Genomic DNA, 16,343 nt, shown 5'->3' on the forward strand with positions numbered 1-16,343 from the left:
TGGCAAACTGGGGACATGGCATATGCACTAAATCCTTATGCATTGGCCATCTTGTAGCATAAAAAACATATATTTGTCAGTCGTTTTTAAGTTGAAACTAAATGAACATCAAACAAAAGCATTTTTTTTCAACAACACAAATATTTGTTCAAATACATCACAGTTGTCCTTTTGGAGTTCTGAATGTTCTTTTCACCTCCCACTCATCGACTTCACACGACACTTGTATTAAAAAATTATAAGAGTTGATTTGGGAAAATTAAACTGAGACAAAGCAGGAATAAAGATGCAGGCAGAAAGGCTATACACTCTATTTTGTGCTATTATGTTGGGATTATATAGTGGTTATCAAGGGTAGATATGTAAATGCTTAGAGGAAGGTCTCGAAAAATATCAACACTGAAAAATATAATGGCTAGTGAAACCATATCTGAGAACCTTACATTATAAAACAATTTGGTCTTAATATCACTGGGGTGACAAAATTGGTATAAAGTATCCAATTTCGATATTGTAATAACTACAATACTACAATAGTGTTTGTATACCTATTTTATGCATCTTTGAATTTTAAATTATTTTAAGACAACACACATAATTTAGTTTTCACATTTTTATTAGTATACCTTAAATTTCCATGGAGATAGCAGTTAACCTGGAAAGACTGTCTATCGTACTCCATTACGTTTTCTAAACAACTTGACCATACATTTGTAACATATTTAAGTAAGTGATGATTTCATAAAAACCTTTTGTCTTTTACAATCAACTTCAGAGTCCCTCATTAGACTCCCAGTAAGTAACACTCATTTGTCTAATATAAACGTATGCTATTGACAATGTGGCTCAATAATGCATAATAATGGTTTCTTCTTGAGTGTAAGTGCAGGACATGCGAATACGCCAAAGTTAATGTATTTACAGTGTTGCTGGTTCATGCTTGGTTTGAGTGTGGGTTTGATCTGTGTTGGGACAAAGGGACACCACAGCTGGAGGACAGAGGGAACAGTCCACCTGGAGGACATGCAGACTGGAAGAAGATGAGGGGGGTTTTTGGTCCATGGAAGAAGCCTTTTAGGAATAAAATGAATAGATTAGAAAACCAAAGAATGTTTATAATACTTTATTACACATCTTTATTTGGTGAGTATATTCTTTTCTTTGCAAGTGGAATAAAATTATTACTTTAAATGTTTACAGCACTTGTAGAAGAGTCAAGCAATTACTACAATTTTAACTATGATAGAAATGTTGTCATCTCTAATTACTGATGATATGCTTGGGTATTTTTAATCAAAACATCCACGGCCAGTTCGATGTCAGTAATAATAATTTCGGCACATCTGAATTTCAGGCAAAATGTGGTGCATATTTAAATATGTCTAGGTGGTCAAATTCCTGCTCAAAGAAGAAAAATAATATTTTTTAGCAAAAACAATATATTCGTTAACATTGCAATAACATTTATGTTTTTTGAAAGCTTTCGACATTCCCCACATCACCATGGGGTTCATAACACGCTCGTCATTCGCCATTTTGTTGGGGCACCCACTGACCTCCCACTGACTTCCATTAATTTTAGCAGTTATTAATATGGCCCATGCCTGTGGCATGGGTTGCTTGGATACTGTCAAGGCTTGGGGCGAAGGAGAGGACGAAGGTCAAGTTGATTTGTGAAGACAGTCTAGACAGTTGACTGGAAAGCAATAACCCTGTAGGGGCTTGGCCCTAATTATCAAAATTCACATCACTCATCCCTATATTTACCAGTCCAATAGTCTTTCAAAGAAAGTCTAAGAGAAACTTGATTGTAATACTTTGTGTTTCTACTAGAACATTCTCATTATTTATGAGATGTACCCATCTGTGTATCATGTTGTCTATGACTTTTCATGCTGCCACCTGGCTAGTTTCAGTTCTCGCAGAAGTGTCAATCCTTACTAACCGCTCCAATCATTCCCTATGAGAAATTAGCTAAATTTGTGCTAAAATAAATCAATATGTAAATATCCAGCGAGCTATGGATAGATAATAGATACATATAGATAGAGATATAATAGATACAGAGAGCATGTTAATTCTTTTACTAGGATGTAAATACTTCACCAGAGGAAGCTTATGAGAACATAAGCAGTAGAATAACATAAAAAAATTTTAACATTCAAGATAAATAAGGATTTTACACAGGGCATAATCAAAATTAATAAAACAACAAAAATAAACACATTTTAAATTATAAAAAGGGTCTACGTACCTGTGCTATTCTCCGACCTGCACTCCTGCCATGTTGTCTTTACTTTCTGATGCTATCGCTAAATATTCAGCATTTCTGCAAAAAAAGAAAGGGTACAAAAATTCCAGTAAAAATCTAAAACAATCAACTTTTCATTGAAACAAAAATGAGAAACTTGACTGAAACAAATTTATGTTTTTGAGATGGTTTGATCCTTTGTGACTTACAGGAGGGAGGTTTTGGGTTTGGTTTTTACTGAGAGCAAGACAGAGACAGGACAGATACGACAGCACAGAGGACAGAGGCACATAAAACACAACACAAGACAATGGACACGATCACAAAAATGTACAAATCAAATAAGAACTGTAAAAAAAGGAGCGCGAGTGATGTTTGAGATATATTCAGATGTGGGTTGTTGAAACAAAATACAATTAACTGCTGTGCTGATGCCTGTAGCTAGAAAAGCCACGTTCAGTGTATACTAGAGCATACTATATCATTGTGATACTGGAAAATGATTTGATTGCTACAACAACCTAATACCATGAGTGCTGCGTCGTATGTGGTTAGTAGTAACTGAAAATGAATAAGTACAATTTTATAAGTCCCCACATCTGAACTTGATATGCCAAAACAAAAAAAATATTTATTAAAATACATTCACAAGACAATGCCTCATCGATTTTGCATGCACAGTATTCACCAACATCACTCTTGTATTTGATTAATAAAGTAATCAAATAAACCTATGAGGAAAATACTAACAAGGCTCGGTCATCTGTTTTAATTAGGTTGGGTAAGGGTATTGCCTTTTAATTATCTTATTCATTTTAAAGCTTTATTTCTATTTTGCATTTGGGTCTCCAGTATCACCCTGAGTAGTTAATAAAATCAGCTCAACAAACCATTACAGCAAAAATGCCAAACTCATAGACAACAAATACAGTCTTTTCTAATCATATTTATCTGCTCCCACAGTTGGAGAAATGAACTTTTTCTCTTTGAATTTGTACGCAATCAAATAAAAAATGTGCACTTTGTTGTTGTTTTTTCAGTAAGCAATAATTTGAGTTCACATTTTAGTTGGGTTGATTACAAAGGCAGTATTGTAAGCCAGTTTCCCCACAGTGGATCCAATAAAATGTAGTTTGACACTCCTGCTGCAGATGAACTGGAGAACATTATGGTGTTAACATTACAGACCCATATGAGGCCTTTTTATACAGCAGTCTTTCACTAATATTGGCTACCTTGAGAAAAGTATGATGTTTTTATTGCTTAAAATTGCTCAATAATCACTAAATTGTTGCTTAAAACTACAGAATTTTGTCAGATCTAAAGAAGCCAATATTATTACATTGCACTGCATTCATGGGTTTCAGCTTTTTACCCATTCAAAAGATAAAATAGTTAGTATTAAACAGTGAATCCTTTTCATCATTCTGAAACCCATGGATATAAGGTGTGAACATTGAATTTTAACTCACGCAGCTTCCCGTAGTGCCTCTTCCCCGGCTGCAGCGATCTTTCTGTAGCAGTAGATCATTTCAATGAGGAGCCAAACCTGGAGTCCAATGATGGACACGTACATCATCACCTCGGAAACGATGGACGCAGTTCCTCTGGTCGCTGCAAAACAACCACACACCACAGTTATACAGAGATATGTCATATCTCTTTATATGGATGCAATACTGTATAAAACACACTTGTAACTATATGTTGAATGCTCCATATGAAAGATTCTCACTGCATTGGCCTCTGACACATGAGAAGCTGGACAAAAAGAACTTTCTGTTCATGATAAGCCAAACTACCTCACACCATTGACCTCCTGCTGTGAATGTTTTTCAATAAGCAGCCCCTATAAAAATGTTGGTGAACCCCTGTCTTAGCCTTTTTAAACCTGAACCAGAAACCTGCTGGTTCTATACTATCATTACGTGATATATTTTTTCATTATACATACATGGTGTACACTGTACACTGATGTACAAGTAACTCTACTGTTTAGTCCTAACCTGGAGCTATTTAGTACAGTCTGCAGAATGTAGTGTTTGCAGTGAATCTGCCTCTTTTGTCCTTCTTTTGTCAATGTCTCCTGGAATAAACATTTCATGTTCTCAGTGAAACACTGTGAAAGCTCTAAGAATATTTGTCCGTGTTTTTATTTTTCTTTATTCAAGTCTTTCTTTTTGTGTTCTCTGTGAGAACTGATTCAAAGTGGTCAATGTTGTTGAGAAGACTAATATCTTTTTTCTCTTTTCTTTTCAATAAACTACAAAGTTAATTTAACCAGGAACACATTCTAGTTACCAATTACAGACAACAAGCTTCAACAACATTAAAGGCTGTACCTGATTTTGACAGTCTTAAAACATTCCTTAATTTTCCTAAACCTTTCCGACAATTCTAATTATTCACCGCGATGAGTTCATAGAGCAGAGATTTGCTGTCTTGCCATTGTTAACAACAATAACAACAGATAATTGCAGATAATTAAAAACATTTTATAATTAGATGTAGACAGCACAGTGCAGTCTTATTTTACCTTAAGAGATTCTTTATACAATATAATATATCTAGGCAAAACAGATTTGTACTTAATTACATAAAAAATAGGTACAATGGAAAGACAAAAATGCGGTACCTTTGGCGACCACAGTGAGGTGCACCACTTTGCTGACCACGGTGTTGTACTCAAAGTCATTGTCGTAGGACAAGATGCGGTTGAAGAAGCAGCGGTACGTCCCGGAGTCATTGAAGGTGACGTTGAGCAGATAGATGGACGCATCCTGGATGTCCATACTGCGTTTGCTGCCATTCCAGTCCACGCGATCCATGAAGTGGTCGTGTTCAACTGTACCACCGTCTTCATTGTAAGAGTAGATCTGAAATAAGAGGAAAATGTACGTCGTTATTTATTTGAGAGATGTATAAACCAATTTCAACCACAGAAGATTAAGACAGGCATGTGCTGATAGTATATCAATATATATATATATATATATATATATATATATATATATATATATATATATATATATATATATATATATATATATATATATATATATATATATATATATTGATATTTGGATATATTGATTTTATGGATACATTCTGTATATATTTGCAACTGCAGAAGATGGGCTCTTGACATTACAGGAAAAAAATTATAAAATTAAATACACAAAGGTTTTGTTTTGAGTGTATTTAGTAATGCGGTGTTTCAGAAGAGGAAGTGGAATATACATCTACAGAAAAAGGAAAACGCAATGAACCAGGGGGTTGCCTAAGAATTACTGCTTTAGGTCAATATATTATTTTTCTATTTTAAAGTTTTTTAATGAAGAACAATTCACTGTACATTCCCATACTCCAGCGTGAGCATGTCAGGAGGCTGTTTGATGATTGTACTTTCATAATAAATGGCTATGGGTTAGAGCAAAAGATGATAAAACTAGTAAGTCATATACTTATTAGTGGTTTTATGGTACTGGTCTCCAAACAGGCAAAAGACAATGCAACTTTGCAACTTAGGGTAGTGTAAGAACTTTCCTTAGTCCCACTTCTTTAGCCTTTAGAGAATGTCTGACTTTTATACTGATGCCACATGAATTATATGAGATTATAATGAGATTTATATCAAATATACTCATATTCTTTTCTTTTTGGGTGTACTGACTGGGTGTAATTATTGCTATTGCCATTGCAATCTCCCTCTGTGTTACAATCAATGAATGAAAACTGAAAATCATATGACGTATTGGAGTTATTATCTATGAACTTAAATAAAAAAAATAAAAAAAATCTCTTTGCAGTCCGATTGTATTTCTCCTCCCTGTTGGTTGTTGTAAACAGAAAGAGTAATAAATTCTCTCTTGTGTGATTAGTTTTAGGGCTTAACTCACATTTGCAGTACAGATGACACTGTACAAGGTTAACTCGCCTGATCCTGTCAAGAGCCCATTGATTTGTGTGGTGTTAAATATCTCTATTGATTTTAATCTGAGTCCGACCTTCAACCCCTGTTTGGTCATGTGATCAGGGACATCACGTTGTTATGGGAGACGAACAGGAAGTGAGGGAGAGGGACCACAGACAGGAATTTATAAATAGATGAAACGTGGTGTGGGTGGGTGTATTTTGTACCAGAAAGTCAAGTCGGTCTAAATCAATCACAGCCTATTTGAAAGGGTACCATTATACAACAGATATAATATAGACATGTCAATTATTACTAAAACAAAAACTACAAGTACTCAAAAGTACTCAAAACTAAAAATCTGTTTGCTATAATCTTTATATATTTATATTTTTAAATGTTCATCAATATGTGCAGTCTCTTTACAAATAAATACATTAAGAAAATAAGAAATAAGAAAAGACAGAAAGTGGGATCAAAGCGTAAAGGAGGCAAAGTAAATTCACACAACAGATTTTTTTTCAAACTGTGTAGTCTGAGTGTGTAGTCATACATCCAGGCGCAGAGAGCTGGAGTGATTAACAGCGCTGCAGTGGTGCTGTGATATCGATCTGATCTGCAGCCTCTCAGTGTGGAGTCTGTATGCCCTCCCTGTGTCTCTGCCTCTCTCAAATATGTACAGATCAACTCTGAGTTATACAACAAGCCTGTCTCTTTGTGTCCAAACCTTTAACTGTGTGAATAAGGAATGACTGTGCTGCCTCCAATAACCTACAAAATCATGAGTGGTAGAAGAACAAATTGATGAGTAATAAAGTTGGATAAAGACCAGGTTATGAGTTGCATCCTAGTGTAGAAATATCTGGCAATGGTGAAGTGAAATTCATTAAATTCAGCAAATCATGTCTTGGATTTGGCTGAGTTAGTAATTACCAAAAACATACTTTTATGTTGGTGTTAAAATAATTGCAACTGAGTGAGACAAATCTGCCAATGCCGTTAGTAATAGATAATAATGTCTGTATTCCCTATAGTGGCCTAGTACCAGTGATGTGCACACACCTACACAATTGTATCACAATACTGATTTATGTTGTCTTTAAGAGGTTATCTCATTCCAAGTCAATCTAAATCTAAATGGTAACTACAACTCTGCTTCTTCTGAGAGTTCAAAGCTCTGTTTGAATTATCCTGTCACTCATGAAAAAGTATCTGTGTTTATGCATAGAGATGATCTGTGGGACAAATGTGTAGGCCCTTTTAAAATTTTACCCTAAAGAAAGCTAAACTCCAGTTAAAATGTATCTTCTGAATTCTTGTCCCCATGCAGTGTTGATTTTTGCAGTGCATTTAGTTTAAAAAAGCTAAACTCACGTGCACAAAGTCAGCCTCTCCCTTGGCTCTGAAGTACCACTCAATGGTTGCTGATCCTTCAACTTCACTGCGGCGTTTACAGGAGATACAGCCCAGTTTGAAGCCTTTTCCGGCCACTGCCTCTGTGTCTGAGTCCACCTCTGCACACGCCCCATTCGACTCACCCACTGCACCAGGAGAAATGAGGAAAAACAAAGGATCAGATGATTTAAAAGCTAGAAAAGTGTTTAAAAGCTCCATGACTTTAATAACAAGGATATAATCAATCTTGCAGAATCAGGGTTCGCTGGACACATTTTTTTTGTTAAATTATTGTTTACGCTGTGCTGTTCTATCAATACCCTGCTTTAAAAAATCGGCTTAAGTATAGTCTTTTCAATGACCTATACTAGTGTACTGTAGTTTGTAAAAAAATTTACCGCTCCTCACAATTTTTAAAACTTGAGGTTATTATATTTATAGTAACAGTAAGATATACCAGTTAGTTAATAGTAAATTAAACCAGTGCTGAGAATTTACAAATTAATTGTTGTTAAAACTGACCTAATGGTAAGGTGTACTCATAACCAAAGGTGCACCTGTTGACCTGAATATTTTTTCCATAAAACTTTTTATGTGGGTTAGTGGAAACTAAGCCACTAAGACAGGAATAGTCTAAACTTGCAGGTGCTAACTAACCCGGATAAAATGTATTTTGGTCCATTTAGTGAAAATATATGGCACAGGCCTATACAAATTCTGAAATTCTTTACTTATGATGTGATCCCACATCTAAAAACACAAATTTACTATTTACACAATTTATACATTTATAAAGATTACAAGCCCATCACTTACCGAACAGGGAGCAGAGCAGAGCCAAGATCAGGAGGTGAAAAACTGCCTTGTAAGCCATCTTTTTATTGAACCTCAAAAAGAACAACTCCAAGTGCCTTTTAGACTTCGGACTGAGCCCCTCTAATATTATTCTTTAATGGATCTTAAATATTTACAATAATCTATAATGTAGCTGCTCTAAGTAAAGTGCTGATTGAAAATGTCTATGTCAGGAAAGTACAAGTTAAACATGCATTTCACTGGCCAAGGCCTTACACACTTGTAACTATATGATCTTATGAGGTCTTTGGCTGTAAGCAGCAACAACTGAGTGAAAAATACAGATATTATTGCCACAAGTTCCTAGAATTGTATCTGGAAAGACTCGGATGAAAGCTTTTTGTTTTAATTAAATGATTAAATGATACTGCCCAGGTCTTTACACAGTGCTTTTTTCAGATAACCTGAGATGTGATTATCTTTGCTCCCTGAGGTACTGTGGTCGGATTACGTACACAATAATAAAACGTGCTCCCTTAAATTGCATTCCAGACAACACTAAGGGTTAAAATACATAATGCAACATGCCAAGCTACTGATAAACTACACCATGCCAATGCATATGTGATCAATGTGCATGCCTTATGGTTTAAAGCCAATGAGCTACTTTTAACACGCTACTGGTGAAGCTTACAGGCTACAAATGCTTATCTTAAATCCGAAAATACGAGTGTACTGTCTTGAACTAGAGGCCCAGTCCGTGTCGAGCCCAAACACGCGCCGTCTTGTCGTTGTCTTGCGTTGACAGATGCAAAATTTTATCTGATGGTCCCGTGCTCCGAGAGGAGATGTCTCCGTTGGGCTGGCATCGTAGTTAGAAATAATACAGTGCCAGTCAAAAAGGCACACAACTCAAAAGACAAATAAAATCTGCGTATGCGCCGTGTGTGATGGAGCCGTCCTCTGGAGCAGGTTTATCTGTGCGCCACAGACGCACCTCTGTGGCCGCGCACGGGCTGCTGCAGAGGCACTGCGGTAAAACCAAGGACCCTAGATGAGCTGAGCAGGGGGCTCAACACCACCCCTTTGGCTCCGGACACTGAATTTTTACAGCAACGCTGTTTTAAGTCTTTCTACAAACGCGACATGACAATATTAAATCATTGTAATCGTTCCCAAATTAAAATGACGCGGATTTATTCGACGGACTGCCCCTTTAACAGCAGTCACAGGGCGGGGCCACGGCTTTCACAGATTCGAGCCACAACTTCCCCAAATACACTATTTTAATCTGCTTTTAACATAAAATATGCAGACACGAATCCATTATGTTTGACGACACAAATGATAAATAGTATTTAGTATTTTCCATACCATAAAAAACACTTGTTTCTCTGAAACGCCCACAGGCGCTGCATGTTTGGAGGATGCTGATGTTGTCAGCTCCGCCTACAGACAAGCCACTGTTAGCAGACTGTTAGCACAGGCTAGCGAAAACCAAGAAGGTTACTCAAAAACAAGTCATAGCAATACATGATCAAAATGTGTATTGCGGTCTTCAAAATATCTACGAGCACATAGGAAACGAAGACAAAGCTGTAAGGACTCAAATAAATCAAAGGTAAAGTGAGAAATCTTATGCTAACATGCTAATGCTACATGCTACATGAGAGCTAGTGCGATTCAAAACAAACCTGTGTATTTGTACATTTTGCACATTACTGTTGTATCATATTATATGTCTGAAAGTTACATTTTAACCTTCATCTTAATGTCATACCAATGCCATGGTTATAGTTATGTTACATGTAGTTAACTTGTTGGCTCCTATTTTAATGATCCTAAAACAGGGAGATATATTTTTTAAATCACAGAATGTATTTTCAAGTCACCATAACAAGAATTTTGTTGTACTTATAACACTATAGGAGGGCCAATCCTCATTGTTTACAATTTTGTTTTATTAAACGTTTACTATTGTCATAAATGTTGACATTTAACAGTTTTTAAAGTCTGCTAAAGTGTGTTTAGTTTCGTAAGAACGTTGGTCATATCTTTGCTGATGTCAGTGCCGTGTTGAATAGGGGGCTCCTCCACAGCGCTGAGCTGGCAGTCCCCCAGCTTCAAGTATGGGTGTGTATGTGAGAGACACAGCAGTGGAAATGCGAGGCGCTAATTAGATATTTGTGGAGAGAAAAAAGTCATGCCCAGACGTCAAGTTTCACAGTAGTGTGTCATGGATCTATTAAAATAATAAAATAGTAGTGTGCACCAACTCTCCCTGTTAAAACTTATAAATATAATAAATATTGTTTGTTATAATAAATATTATTTGTCATTTCACAATAAAGCGATCTACATATAGATGGAGAAAGGGGCAATAACACATTGATTATGACATTGTGGTTACATTGCCTTTTCAAAAAACTGCCTAGCAGAGACGGAAGGTTTGCCCATTTGAAAACCCACTAAACTAACTAAATCAGTCCTGGATTAATCTTGGGTTCAGGTTTTGTCCCAATATAGATCTGGTTTAGTCCTGATTTAGTCTAAACCATGTTTAGATTTCCTTAGTACTCATCAGGCTTTGTAGTTGCGCACAGTTTACAGTTAGAAACAAGAAACAAACTCTAGGCTGCAGCTTGCCTATACTGCCACATATTATGTATATTCCATTTTATCTCATATTTCCGCAGTTTCCTGAAGATGGAGGTGAGTTCAAGAGACGTTCCTGGTCTGACTCTGCAAGTGTGCTTCCCAGCAGTCCGAGCCTCAGTCCTGGACAGTTTGAACAGACAGAGGGAGGAGGGGCAACTCTGTGACCTGTCCATCCATGTACAAGGGCAGGTGTTCAGGGCCCACCGATGTGTCCTTGCTGCTTCCTCTCCATACTTCCATGACCAGGTGGGTACTAAAGCATCATATCACCTATTCTTTCAAAGTAAACATTGCAATTAGGGCTAACTGGCAATGATATGCTTGGGGTGTGTTAATCAAGAGGTCTACAGCCGATTCTCTGTCAGTAAAAGCCTATGGTTTGGATCATAGTTTGGACTTTGTAGGAAGAAATTGGTCTATAATTTATGTTAAATAACAAGACTAGCTCTAGTTGCAATTGTGCCACATTTAAATGCATTATCAATACAGTTGCAGAAACCTTTCTTCTTTTCTATTCATTTCTATTGATGCATGTATTTCATATTGAGGTCAAATTATTCAGGTCCAACTGATTTGTGCTTAACCCTTGTTTAGCATTACAAGAGACACAAATGTTTAATTCCATCATTGTATTTGAGAGTATAGCCATTTCCTCAAGTGTTTTTTGTATTCACATTCTGTGTAGGTTTTGCTGAAAAATGTCACCACAGTTTCGTTGCCGTCTGTGATGGACCCTGTGGCTTTTGAAAGCGTTCTGAGCTCTGCATACACGGGACAGCTCAGCATCGTCCAGGATGACATTGTCAATTATGTCACTGTGGCCAGTTTTCTGCAGATGTGGCACATAGTGGACAAATGCACAGAGATTTTAAAAAGACATCGCCCTGCCCCAGATGTACCTCCAGGGGGTACTGTCTCTCGCCAACAGTCTCCCAGCAGCACTGACTGTTTGTATTCAGAGCGAGTGGGAAGAAAGCGGGAGAAAAAGCCTGATGCCCTCCCTCCTTTGGCAACATGGAGACGACCTCAGCAGTTTCCAAGATGGGGGCGTCAAAGATCATCAACTGGACAGCAGTTAGCGGACTCACAGCTGGAGTGCCTGCCTGCTTACAATGACAGTAGTGATTACTCCAGTTGTGAAGAGCCGTGGGTTTCAAGTCAAGCCAAACCGGCTCATATTGTCCCAGATGCGCTCGGACACAGCAGTAAAAACCACGGTATGCCACTCAGCGAAGAGACATTAAAGCAGAAATTCAGTCTTCAGCAGCAGCGTGGCCCCGAAAGGCCTGCAGATAAGAATAGAGAGAGTGGGGACCGTGATGTAACTCAAGAGAGACAGAAGAAAGACAGAAAGGAGAGAGAGGAGGAAAAGAGTTCAGGAGGCAATGGAGTGGAGACGAAGGAGGACATTGTACCAGTGGGGCAGAGTGGTAAGTGACCTAGTTTCATTCAAGAAATCTTAATTTTGAAATATTTAAATGTTCAAAAACTAGAAAAGGTGTTACATTTACAAGTTAAACCAATTAATTTTACACTTTGAGTAAGGGTGAATACATTCTACCCAAGATACTAGACAGCTCTTTCTAGGGGAACGTTTGCCACCTTATTGTCTCCATGAAGATGTCATTGAATGTTCTACAATAAGAATGATACAGTTTGATACAGTTAATCATTTAAAGCAGTGCAGTTGATCAAGCAGGTGGCTTCCCCTGGAAAAAATAATAATAATAAATCAAAATAAGGATCCACACAAATGGGAAAATTATCACTTAGTTAGAAAATATTTTAAAAGGGCATGACACATTAAAACTCTGACATGTGCATGTGATGGATGCACATCTTTTCTTGCTTTTGTGGAAATAAATACATTTGAGATCTTATATATAAGATGGTACCACATGTTACCACATACCATAGACCTCTTTTAGCTACTAAGCTGAATTATGTATTATGTAGAAAGACTTATCGCATAATGTTATCTTTTATGTCTATTACGGAGTTTGAATCAATGTTCAAGACTTGGTTAAACAATAATGCAACATTTATAACATTACACAACTTTTGTCCTCTACCATGTCTGTGTATTTTTACAGACATCAACGTTGCTTCAAATGTGAATAGAGCATCTATTGTAAAAGTGAATCTTGATGACAGCACTCACAGCGATGCCTCGTCGGATGTCCCCAACTCCGCTCCTCAAAACCAGACCCCCCAAAATCAGACCCCCCCTGCACCTTTAGAACGCCTTCAATGGCAAATACCTCCTTGGTCCCAACAAGCTGCAAGAGCCCAAGACAGCGAGACTGGTAGAAACAGTATAAACAACGAGGAGGACACAGATATGGGACATTTTGAAGGTAATTATAGTCGGGATACTTTTGATGAGATTGAAAAGGAAAGTGGACAAGTTTCACAGCGACCTTTAGTGTCTCCAGAGTTTAATTTAACTGGATCTGATGCAAGCTGGCCTTCAACTAGCGCCAACCAAGGTCCTTGTTTGACGCCTACATCCTCATCCACTTTCCTAGCACCTTCCTCGCCTCCTATGCCTTCCTCCTCTTCCTCTCTACCCCTCACTGGTGCCCCATTCGCAGGCAAAGTCCACTACTGCCACTGCGGTAAAGCCTATGCGCTAAAAAGCATGAGAGATCGCCATGTTAAAATGCAGCACCTAAACTTGCGTCCTTTTGGTTGTCCAGTTTGTAATAAGTCATTTAAAATGAAACATCATTTAACAAAGCATCTAAAAACACATGGTGGATTACGGCCTTTTGAATGTAGCATCTGTGGTAAGAAAGTGATTTGGAAAGACAGTTTTCTTAGACATCAAGCTCGATGTCAACGATTGGCTTTAAATAGCAACAACTCAAGCACGTCAGCTGAAGATGGTAGTAGTTTTGGGTACAGTTTTGAGGAAGGGGAGGGGTTTTTAGCAGCGGGGGGGCAGATAAAGGTAGAGGAGGGGGACTTTGCATCAGAGGATGGGATGGAGAGATTGCTGGTGTCGAGGATTGTGAATGATTTTCAGACAGAAAATGTAGACACTGAAAGCCATGTTTTTAAAGAAGAAGTCAATGAGAGCTTGAGTTAAAAAATAACTGCACCTACTTTGTATGTAAATTAGAATACATTTTTTAAACTCATTCATGGAGTTGTGACTGCTTTGCCTAAAGTATTCCACAGAATGGCATTAAACTTGCTTCAATAGACAGAAGCAGGTGATGCCACAAGCCAGGCCAAATTACAGGTCAGCTCTGTAAAGAGATGGTAAATATGGATGCTTTTCAAGGTGTTTTTGGCCAATAAAGCACCTGCAATTTAAGAAATGCAAAGTAGATAAGTTTCAAAATGTAGTGCTGAGGCACTTGTATTACTGTTGAGAACTAATATATTTATTTTTTAGTTTAAGGGGTGCTCACAATTTCAATCACAAAGAGATCAAATCAAGACATTTCAATACAGGCCATACACAAGACATAAGCCATTCAGTTTTACTGGAATTAAATATAGTCAAATGGTACCATATATTTGTAGCGATAAATTAAGTTCTTGCAAATTGTGTTCTCCTTTTCTATCATTGTCTCCTGATGTAAATTGTTAAAATACATTTGATTTTTCTTTCCCTATATTTAGTAAAGATACAGTGTTGCTTTACTAAATCCATATTTTTCTTATGGGCCACTATAAATGTTTAGCCACTTGAATGGGAGATACTGTGGCACATTATCTTTCTGGCCATCAGATGGCGCTAAATTATAGCCATAGACAAATTGCTTTACTGAAATTGGGCTCACAGTACTACACTATCAGTGATTTGATGTACAAGATTTGTTTAAAACTGTTACGGGATAAAAACTGGACTGTAGAATGTATCATTGTGATTTATTCACTTTTCATTACAACCACAGTATTTTTGTCTCTATGTTGTATTTTGTTTTTACTGCATACTTTTGGTTGTGACATGACATTAAAGTTTTGCTTTTTGCACACAATGAAATGCTGTTAGCAGATATGGTTAAAATCACATAAACAACAGTAATCTTTGTTCTGGATTTGATATGATTGTAGTATGGAGTATAAAACTGTTTGTTACATAGTGCTACCAGACCAAGTAAGTATTTTTGTACATGTCTACAATAATAATAAAATACATTTAAAAGTACTCAAGGGTGTTTTTGTTTTGTTTTTTTAAAATTTAAAATAGAAATGACTGCATTTTTGCACAATTAAGTTCTACAGTTGCACAAAATTACATACTTATGCATTATTTTGTCCAGTTTTGTTACCTGCTGAAATGTTTACATATTTTAAAAGTGCACTATGTAACTTTTCTGGTGCCTTTACCTAGAATGATCTACAGTACAGCATTCTTTTTTTTTTATTACAGGTGTTTCTATGTTTATGTTTTACTTACCTTGGAGTCTCCTTTTGTCTTCATTGAGAGGGATATATGCAAGTTCAATGCTGTGGAACATTGTAAAACAATAACACCTATAAAGACACGCAATTAGTCCACACTTTAGAGAGATTATATAGTGCTTTAATGAATGCAACTTGTTTTTCTGCAAGAAAATAACTTCCGAGGCCACATTTTAAGATTATTATTACAAATTATATATTTCTGTTTTGTCCATTTTCATGAAGTATTTAAAGAAAAGTAGTCTATATTATTTTCCATAATCACCAAGTACTCACTCTTTTCTCTTTGCGCTGATTTGAGCACCAGGGGGTCTCATTGTTCAGAGTATTCCTTGGCATTAATTAAACCCTGGTATGTTCTGAAAAGGCCTCCTGAAACCGCAGATGTAGATGATGACGTCCAATACACTCAAATGCATTCACTCACCCATGTACACACATTTACATTTCAATGGAAGAAGAGACACACAAACAGAGAAAGAACTACAAAGACCTAAAGTACAGAAGTAATTATATACAGTGGGATGCAGAGACTCAAAAGTGGGTTAGAGGAGCTATAATACTGTATGGAGCAGAGAAGTGGATGATACAAGTGTTTTCAGGGTCCTATGTAATGTTTTATACCAATTCTAACTATACTTTAGTCCTCCATTAATGCATCTTAGCCTGGTGGTCTGAACACGTTTTAGACCTGTTTTTACCCAGTTTAGACCAAGTTTATACCTTTTTTTTTAATCTTGTTTGGATCAACTTTAGACCTGGTTTTGACTCAGGTCAGACATGGTTTTGAAATGTTTTTTTGTTTAGACCTGGTTTAGACTTCTTACCTGTTTAGACCTGAGTTGTTTTGGCCCAGTTTGGACTTGATTTTTACATGGTATACACCCAGTTAAGTCAGAATGTTGTTTATGT

At 36.9% G+C, this 16,343-nt stretch overlaps 2 protein-coding genes across 2 annotated transcripts; one reads left to right on the forward strand and one right to left on the reverse strand.

Moving 5' to 3' along the window:
- Positions 1–607: 607 nt before the first annotated feature.
- scn1bb (sodium channel, voltage-gated, type I, beta b) lies at positions 608–9,554 on the reverse strand. The gene is made up of 6 exons (XM_033974814.2): positions 8,376–9,554; positions 7,539–7,705; positions 4,887–5,127; positions 3,724–3,865; positions 2,255–2,329; positions 608–1,071 (listed from the first exon to the last, which is right to left on the reverse strand). Exons 1-5 carry the CDS (start codon positions 8,431–8,433, stop codon positions 2,260–2,262), a joined length of 678 nt encoding a protein of 225 aa, XP_033830705.1. The 5' UTR covers positions 8,434–9,554; the 3' UTR covers positions 608–1,071; positions 2,255–2,259.
- Positions 9,555–9,728: 174 nt separating this feature from the next.
- On the forward strand, positions 9,729–15,167 carry zbtb22a (zinc finger and BTB domain containing 22a). The gene is made up of 4 exons (XM_033974812.2): positions 9,729–9,975; positions 11,051–11,258; positions 11,698–12,442; positions 13,106–15,167. Exons 2-4 carry the CDS (start codon positions 11,061–11,063, stop codon positions 14,101–14,103), a joined length of 1,941 nt encoding a protein of 646 aa, XP_033830703.1. The 5' UTR covers positions 9,729–9,975; positions 11,051–11,060; the 3' UTR covers positions 14,104–15,167.
- Positions 15,168–16,343: the final 1,176 nt, after the last annotated feature.

Source organism: Periophthalmus magnuspinnatus, chromosome 11, assembly GCF_009829125.3.
Source record: "Periophthalmus magnuspinnatus isolate fPerMag1 chromosome 11, fPerMag1.2.pri, whole genome shotgun sequence".
Classification (NCBI taxonomy): domain Eukaryota; kingdom Metazoa; phylum Chordata; class Actinopteri; order Gobiiformes; family Gobiidae; genus Periophthalmus; species Periophthalmus magnuspinnatus.